General features: G+C 44.5%; 1 protein-coding gene across 1 annotated transcript in view; it reads right to left on the reverse strand.

Annotated features, from left to right (window-relative positions):
* The window catches only part of clpb (ClpB family mitochondrial disaggregase), a 69,524-nt gene extending 66,432 nt beyond the window's left edge, over positions 1 to 3,092 (reverse strand). Inside the window, exons 1-2 of the mRNA XM_029773743.1 lie at positions 2,395 to 3,092; positions 2,148 to 2,199 (exon numbers count right to left, since the gene is read on the reverse strand). Of these exons, the coding sequence (XP_029629603.1) occupies positions 2,148 to 2,199; positions 2,395 to 2,836 (494 nt within the window). The 5' untranslated portion in view covers positions 2,837 to 3,092. The remainder of the gene's footprint in view (positions 1 to 2,147; positions 2,200 to 2,394) is intronic.
* Positions 3,093 to 9,451: the final 6,359 nt, after the last annotated feature.

Here is a 9,451-nt window from a genome sequence, read left to right on the forward strand (position 1 = left end):
TGACAGTGTCACCAGCAAAGCACCTTCACGCCATCACACCTCCTCCTCCATGCTTCACAGTGGGAACCACAAATGCAGAGATCATCCGTTTACCTACTCTGCGTTTCACAAAGACATGGAGGTTGGAACCAAAAATCTCATATTTGAACTCATCAGACCAAACGATACATTTCCACCGGTCTAAGGTCCATTGCTCGTGTTTCTTGGCCCAAGCAAGTCTCTTCTTCTTATTGGTGTCCTTTAGTAGTGGTTTCTTTGCAGCAATTCGACCATGAAGCCCTGATTCACAGAGTCTCCTCTGAACAGTTGATGCTTAGATGTGTCTCTTACTTGAACTCTGTGAAGCATTTATTTGGGCTGCAATTTCTGAGGCTGGTAACTCTAATGAACTTATCCTCTGCAGCAGAGGTAACTCTGGGTCTTCCTTTCCTGTGGCGGTCCTCATGAGAGCCAATTTCATCATAGCGCTTGATGGTTTTTGCAACTGCACTTGAAGAAACTTTCACATTTCTTGACATTTTTCCATATTGACTGACTTTCATGTCTTAAAAGTAATGATGGACTATCGTTTCTCTTTGCTTATTTGAGTTGTTCTTGGTCTTTAACCAAATAGGGCTATCTTCTTTTTACCACCCCTACCTTCTCACAACACAACTGATTAGCTCAAACGCATTAACGAAAGAAATTCCACAAATTAACTTTTAAACAAGGCACACCTGTTAATTGAAATGTATTCCAGGTGACTATCTCATGAAGATGGTTGAGAGAATGCCATGAGTGTGCAAAGCTGTCATCAAGGCAAAGGGTGGCTTCTTTGAAAAATCTCAACTATAAAATATATTTTGATTTGTTTAACACTTTTTTGGTTACTGCATGATTCCATGTGTTATTTCATCGCTATTATTCTACAATGTAGAAAATACTCAAAATAAATAAATAAAAACCCTTGAATGAGTAGTGGTGTCAGGTCGCAGGTGTAAATGAGAACTTGTTCTCAACTAGCCTACCTGTTTAAATTAAGGTGAAATAAAATTTAAAAAAAATGTCCAAACCTTTGACTGGTACTGTATATTATTATTTGATGTCCTGGTCTATAACTGTTCTGTACTTTGTCATGTAGTAGTACATTTTATGTGGACCCCAGGAAGATTAGCTGCTACATGGGCAGTAGCTACTGCAGAACCAAATAAACTAAACCAAACAGACATGGACCTCCATCTCCCTCTAGTGGAGAGAACTGGGAATACAATGATGTGCTGTTGTATACATGGACACATCCAGAAATACTGTCTGTGATGAGACTCCATATGATTTGGACCTCACGGACTTGTGGAGTAATCTTCATTTCCTACAGTAGTATAGTAGTGTAGAGAAGTAAGTAAACATTTAAAAATGTGTGATTGAATCTATTCCTGGAGACGAGCAGTAATTACACTAATCATAAATCCCCATCTTGCGATGATACTAACTTGTAATGTTTGGTGCCTGCTCAACATGAGTGTTATTCTACTGGGTACTTAGTGTAGCCAATCAGAGACAATCAGAGTCTCTGGACGTCTCTGTCACATAGAAGCCTTTTGTCTAAATGTCAAAGCTTTTCCCCTGTACAGACAGACAGACAGACAGTATTCTCCTGTAAAGATATACAGACAGTATTCCCCTGTAAAGATATACAGACAGTATTCCCCTGTACAGACAGACAGTATTCCCCTGTACAGACAGACAGTATTCCCCTGTACAGACAGTCAGTATTCCCCTGTACAGACAGTCAGTATTCCCCTGTACAGACAGTCAGTATTCCCCTGTACAGACAGTCAGTATTCCCCTGTACAGACAGACAGTATTCCCCTGTACAGACAGTCAGTATTCCCCTGTACAGACAGTCAGTATTCCCCTGTACAGACAGACAGTATTCCCCTGTACAGACAGACAGTATTCCCCTGTACAGACAGACAGTATTCCCCTGTACAGACAGTCAGTATTCCCATATACAGACAGTCAGTATTCCCCTGTACAGACAGTCAGTATTCCCATATACAGACAGTCAGTATTCCCCTGTACAGACAGTCAGTATGTGTATTGTGTGGAACTCAGGAGAGTCTCTCTGTGTGTGTGTGTGTGTGTGTGTGTGTGTGTTTATAATGTACCTTGCCACATCTTGCGAGCTGTTGGTCCTTGCAGCCTCCAGAAGTGCATCACCTGGAAAGAAGACTCACGGTCTTTTAGTATCTTTAGCAGACAGAACACACACACACACACACACACACACACACACACACACACACACACACACACACCCTAGCACACAAACTCCACACACACACCCTAGCACACACACACACACACACACACACACACACACACACACACACACACACACACACACACACACACCTTTCGTATCTGAGTCCTTCTTGAGGCAGAAGGCCATGGCTGCAGCGGACAGAATCCCAGCAGAGGCCAGTGCGTACGGGCCGCTGCTCCCGCTCTCTCCCCCGGTCCTTCCCCCGCTCTGTTCCCAGTACTGGTTGTTGTTGCGTCCCTTGGAAGCCAGAGAGGCCCAGGAGCTCCTGCGATCCTGGAGGTTAGAGAGCCACCTGGGGGCCAGATGGTGATACTGTATGGCCGGGCTCACACGCTGGCCTTTCGCCTCCTCGCTCAGAATTCCTCTACGGGAGACACGGGAGGTAGAAACGATGGGGTTCCGGTTGGCGTCTGCTTTCTCGAGGATGATGTGGTTCCTCGCGGCGTCCTTTGCGCTTGTCTGGAGCACACGGCACGGGGAAAGGCTGCGCGACCTTCGCATGAAGATCCGCGGCGGAACCGAAGACAACATTGCTGGAAAACACGCGAACCGTGCAACGTTAAGCTTGATGACAGTACTTACTAGCAACGACACCACCTTTAACTGAAGTCTACTGCCGTTATTCCACCTACAGTCCGTTATTTATCCGGTGATGGTTGACAACAGCGACAAAACAAAAACAACCGCAGCATGGGATGTCACTGGAACATGAACTGCATTATGGGAATAATAGTTTTTTTCCTACAGAAACCAACTGGCTCCACTTCCTGGTTTCACAGAAGCTACTCCAGCAGCTCTTATGAAGGTTAACTCTAGATTTATTCATAGTCTTAAAATGTTTCACACACAAGTTCATCTAAATCAATCCCCACATGAAACAAATGTAAGTTTATTCTGCTTTTTAACAAACATAACAACGTTCTCCTTCGCTATGATTCGCCACCAGATGGCGTTCAGATTCTGTGGCACTGCGGAGGCTGGATAACGCAACAAACACGTGTTGTGTCGCAGCAGTCAGCAGTCACTAGGCCTAATACAAGCACGAATAGCCTACAGGGGCTGGTGCTATAGCCTACAGGGGCTGGTGCTATAGCCTACAGGGGCTGGTGCTATAGCCTACAGGGGCTGGTGCTATAGCCTGTAGGGGCTGGTGCTATAGCCTACAGGGGCTGGTGCTATAGCCTACAGGGGCTGGTGCTATAGCCTACAGGGGCTGGTGCTATAGCCTGTAGGGGCTGGTGCTATAGCCTGTAGGGGCTGGTGCTATAGCCTGTAGGGGCTGGTGCTATAGCCTATAGGGGCTGGTGCTATAGCCTACAGGGGCTGGTGCTATAGCCTGTAGGGGCTGGTGCTATAGCCTGTAGGGGCTGGTGCTATAGCCTACAGGGGCTGGTGCTATAGCCTGTAGGGGCTGGTGCTATAGCCTACAGGGGCTGGTGCTATAGCCTACAGGGGCTGGTGCTATAGCCTATAGGGGCTGGTGCGATAGCCTATAGGGGCTGGTGCTATAGCCTATAGGGGCTGGTGCTATAGCCTATAGGGGCTGGTGCTATAGCCTGTAGGGGCTGGTGCTATAGCCTGTAGGGGCTGGTGCTATAGCCTATAGGGGCTGGTGCTATAGCCTATAGGGGCTGGTGCTATAGCCTGTAGGGGCTGGTGCTATAGCCTATAGGGGCTGGTGCTATAGCCTATAGGGGCTGGTGCTATAGCCTATAGGGGCTGGTGCTATAGCCTACAGGGGCTGGTGCTATAGCCTATAGGGGCTGGTGCTATAGCCTATAGGGGCTGGTGCTATAGCCTACAGGGGCTGGTGCTATAGCCTATAGGGGCTGGTGCTATAGCCTACAGGGGCTGGTGCTATAGCCTACAGGGGCTGGTGCTATAGCCTACAGGGGCTGGTGCTATAGCCAAAATAGAGTGAACTGCTGGGGAAATCTTCATGGGATGCAGTATTTTTATTTATTTATTTCGTTTCTTTAGGGAGACGAGAATATTGAGTAGAATTTGGACCTTCCTCCTCACTGGTCCACACTCCAGTCCAGTTGGTGGCGGTGATGCACCTTAAAAAGTTGGTTGTCAACCACCATATAAAATCCCCTGCAGAAGAAGAAGAACGCTGGCCACCAGTTTGTTAGACACAATGTGGGAGTTTAGGAAATCTACCATGTACATTCAATAGGAAAACAACATATTTGTTGGAGACGTCTATAACCCAGGGTCAAGCATTTGATCTCATACAACATTCAAATGTAACTTTACAGGTCAACCTTTAATGTTGGCGACATATCACAAGACTCTTCACAGTTGATCACCCTGTAAAATATATTTTCTTTCCCTTTTGTATTTCTCCTGTTTCCCCCAGTCCATTCACTACGGCAGCACAGAGACATGCTGTGCTGTTCTATACAGTTATTTGACCATATGACCTCACCTGAGAGTCTAAAAAAAAACAGTCTTGCTGTGAAATCCAAAATTCCTAAGAAATTGCTGTTTGCACTAATCCCAAACAATGTTAATGTAGGGGATGGCCCTAAAGCCTAATCCTTAGAGGAGAAATCACATGCAGAGAGCATTGTTCATTTGCTGGTCTCTTGAGAAACTTTTGAAAAAGGCTATGGGGCTGTTTTGGCCAATGTTTGAAATATTAAGAAAAATGAAGAATCATTAAGAATCAATTAAGAATGAATTAAGGATCATTTAAACATAAGAATGATTTAAACATACATTTCTCTGTGTGCTTGCCTCAGTATAAATACCTGAGAGAGTCACTACCAGGTGTAGATGAGAGAATATGGCAATTCCAAGAGAGGGAAATAGTTTTCCTTTTCAGAGTTTAAAAAGTTTAGACATTTTTCTCCACCTGGGGAGAGAAAGCACCCGTGGCATTCATCCAACACACACACACACACACACACACACACACACACACACACACACACACACACACACACACACACACACACACACACACACACACACACACACATCTCATTCTGCCAAACACAGAACCATAGCTCAAAGCCAAGAGGAAATGTGTCACTATTGCCACTTCTTAAATGAACTCTGTTCTGTTCCCAGACTAATAAATATAAAGTCATTAAAACTGTAGCCTACCCAGTCCTGATATATAAGACACCAGATGAAGGGACTTCTTCAGACATACAATATCAGAGACAGGTGGCATATCATCCCATTGCAGACTTGTCTTTCTTTGTAAAGTATTGACATTAAGTCTTAAAGGCACTTGCCCATTCCGGCAAGTCAGGACTATTTTTGGGTTGCCCGAAGAGTATCATCATTTATGGAATTTTTTGACGGTCGGGCAAGTTGAGCCTACACTGAGAATTTTGTATTCCTGTTCTGATCTTTCTGATTCCCCCTTATGTGTACATTCTTATAAACAAGGATTCCAGAAGGGTTCTTCGGCTGTCCCCATAGGATAACCCTTTTTGGTTCCAGGTAGAACTATTTTGGATTCCATGTAGAACCCTCTGTTGAAAGGATTCCATGTGGAACCATCTGGAAAGGATTCCACGTAGAACCCTCTGTTGAAAAGATTCCACGTAGAACCCTCTGTTGAAAGGATTCCACGTAGAACCCTCTGTTGAAAGGATTCCATGTAGAACCCTCTGTTGAAAGGATTCCACGTAGAACCCTCTGTTGAAAGGATTCCACGTAGAACCCTCCGTTGAAAGGATTCCACGTAGAACCCTCCGTTGAAAGGATTCCACGTAGAACCCTCTGTTGAAAGGATTCCACGTAGAACCCTCTGTTGAAAGGATTCCACGTAGAACCCTCCGTTGAAAGGATTCCACGTAGAACCCTCTGTTGAAAGGATTCCACGTAGAACCCTCTGTTGAAAGGATTCCACGTAGAACCCTCTGTTGAAAGGATTCCATGTAGAACCCTCTGTTGAAAGGATTCCATGTAGAACCCTCTGTTGAAAGGATTCCACGTAGAACCCTCTGTTGAAAGGATTCCACGTAGAACCCTCTGTTGAAAGGATTCCATGTAGAACCCTCCGTTGAAAGGATTCCACGTAGAACCCTCCGTTGAAAGGATTCCACGTAGAACCCTCCGTTGAAAGGATTCCACGTAGAACCCTCTGTTGAAAGGATTCCACGTAGAACCCTCTGTTGAAAGGATTCCATGTAGAACCCTCTGTTGAAAGGATTCCACGTAGAACCCTCTGTTGAAAGGATTCCACGTAGAACCCTCTGTTGAAAGGATTCCACGTAGAACCCTCTGTTGAAAGGATTCCACGTAGAACCCTCTGTTGAAAGGATTCCACGTAGAACCCTCCGTTGAAAGGATTCCACGTAGAACCCTCTGTTGAAAGGATTCCACGTAGAACCCTCCGTTGAAAGGATTCCACGTAGAACCCTCTGTTGAAAGGATTCCATGTAGAACCCTCTGTTGAAAGGATTCCATGTAGAACCCTCTGTTGAAAGGATTCCACGTAGAACCCTCCGTTGAAAGGATTCCATGTAGAACCCTCTGTTGAAAGGATTCCATGTAGAACCCTCTGTTGAAAGGATTCCATGTAGAACCCTCCGTTGAAATAACAGCACCTTCTTTTCTAAGATTGTAGGTGAAAGGCAGACACCATTTACATTTGCGCCTGCAAAAAGGGTTATCCTATGGGGACAGCCGAAGAACCCTTTTGGAATCCTTGTTTATAAGAATGTACACATAAGGGGGAATCAGAAAGATCAGAACAGAAATTATTTTAATTTTGGTTGTTACAAAATTCTCAGAGCAGGCTCAACTTGCCCAACTGTAAACAATGTGATAAATTGTCTCTCTTTCACATAAACAATGGAGAGGAACCATTAACATACATTTTCAGCTTACTGGAATTTTTTACAGCTCAGCTGGCTCCCCTTGCATGACTGCTCAGTTCACTTACGCCAGGCAATCTAGATATGCTACGTATATATGTACTGTAGATATCTACATATATATAATATACAGAAAGTTAAGGTAGTTAAGCTAGCCTGTTGATGGAAGTTAAGCTAGCCTGCTAACCTGAACCTATTACTATTCAGACTGGGCTAGTAGAAAATATATCAAACCTGCCTGGCTGGCCAGTTCCCAAAATCCTTAAAGGGAAATCCCCTCAAATCTTTCGGTATTTATTTCATTAGTCCACTCCTTGCTTGATACAGTCCTGAAATGTTTTGCATGTCAGCAGTCAAGATTTCCAGATATTTTGCATCGTCATGATGATGTGGCCAGTGACATTTGGCTTCTTAACAGTCTAATATCTTGAATTCTAGACTGCTGACGTGCAAAACATTTTGAGACTGTCAACAGCGGACTAATGAAAAAAACGTTTCAGCCCCGACTGAAGAGTACTAGCTTCGGGCTAGCGAGCTAGCGAGCTAGCTTAACTTCCACCCCTGTATTAATACCAACACATATTTTCTCTTCTCATCTTAGTCAAACAGGGATGGATAAGTGAATGACGAATAAACTTGCATGAAACCAAAGTTATGGTTTTGTTCTTGGGCAGGTGTTATTGTGTACAGCTGTGTTGGGTCAGTGCAGTGCCACTGTTGATAGAAGTGCTTTGCAGCCATAGCTGAGTATAGACTACTGGTCTGTACATCTCCATAGGTTAGTGTAGGCTACTGGTCTGTACATAGGTTAGTGTAGGCTACTGGTCTGTACATCTCCATAGGTTAGTGTAGGCTACTGGTCTGTACATAGGTTAGTGTAGGCTACTGGTCTGTACATCTCCATAGGTTAGTGTAGGCTACTGGTCTGTACATCTCCATAGGTTAGTGTAGGCTACTGGTCTGTACATCTCCATAGGTTAGTGTAGGCTACTGGTCTGTACATCTCCATAGGTTAGTGTAGGCTACTGGTCTGTACATCTCCATAGGTTAGTGTAGGCTACTGGTCTGTACATCTCCATAGGTTAGTGTAGGCTACTGGTCTGTACATAGGTTAGTGTAGGCTACTGGTCTGTACATAGGTTAGTGTAGGCTACTGGTCTGTACATAGGTTAGTATAGGCTACTGGTCTGTACATCTCCATAGGTTAGTATAGGCTACTGGTCTGTACATAGGTTAGTGTAGGCTACTGGTCTGTACATAGGTTAGTATAGGCTACTGGTCTGTACATCTCCATAGGTTAGTGTAGGCTACTGGTCTGTACATCTCCATAGGTTAGTGTAGGCTACTGGTCTGTACATAGGTTAGTATAGGCTACTGGTCTGTACATCTCCATAGGTTAGTGTAGGCTACTGGTCTGTACATAGGTTAGTGTAGGCTACTGGTCTGTACATAGGTTAGTGTAGGCTACTGGTCTGTACATCTCCATAGGTTAGTATAGGCTACTGGTCTGTACATCTCCATAGGTTAGTGTAGGCTACTGGTCTGTACATCTCCATAGGTTAGTGTAGGCTACTGGTCTGTACATAGGTTAGTGTAGGCTACTGGTCTGTACATAGGTTAGTGTAGGCTACTGGTCTGTACATAGGTTAGTATAGGCTACTGGTCTGTACATCTCCATAGGTTAGTGTAGGCTACTGGTCTGTACATAGGTTAGTGTAGGCTACTGGTCTGTACATAGGTTAGTGTAGGCTACTGGTCTGTACATAGGTTAGTGTAGGCTACTGGTCTGTACATAGGTTAGTGTAGGCTACTGGTCTGTACATAGGTTAGTATAGGCTACTGGTCTGTACATCTCCATAGGTTAGTGTAGGCTACTGGTCTGTACATAGGTTAGTGTAGGCTACTGGTCTGTACATAGGTTAGTGTAGGCTACTGGTCTGTACATAGGTTAGTGTAGGCTACTGGTCTGTACATAGGTTAGTGTAGGCTACTGGTCTGTACATAGGTTAGTATAGGCTACTGGTCTGTACATCTCCATAAGTTAGTATAGGCTACTGGTCTTGTTTGACGTTTCTAAAGTAGCCTAAAGGCATTCCCCTAATAGCCATATCCCACAATAATGATTATGTTGTTGAAATTGCAAGAAAAAATAGTGAGAAAATAAACGCCAACATGAAAACAAGGGAGTAGAGTACAGTCAGTTTATTGGACTAGACGCGCTGATATCTGGTCCCTGATACAGGGACTTAACGTGCACGTAGCCGAGTGGGCGGTTGTCAATCTTTTATTGCCTCTCTGTGTGTCT

Source organism: Salmo trutta, chromosome 13 (genome assembly GCF_901001165.1).
Source record: "Salmo trutta chromosome 13, fSalTru1.1, whole genome shotgun sequence".
Taxonomy (NCBI): domain Eukaryota; kingdom Metazoa; phylum Chordata; class Actinopteri; order Salmoniformes; family Salmonidae; genus Salmo; species Salmo trutta.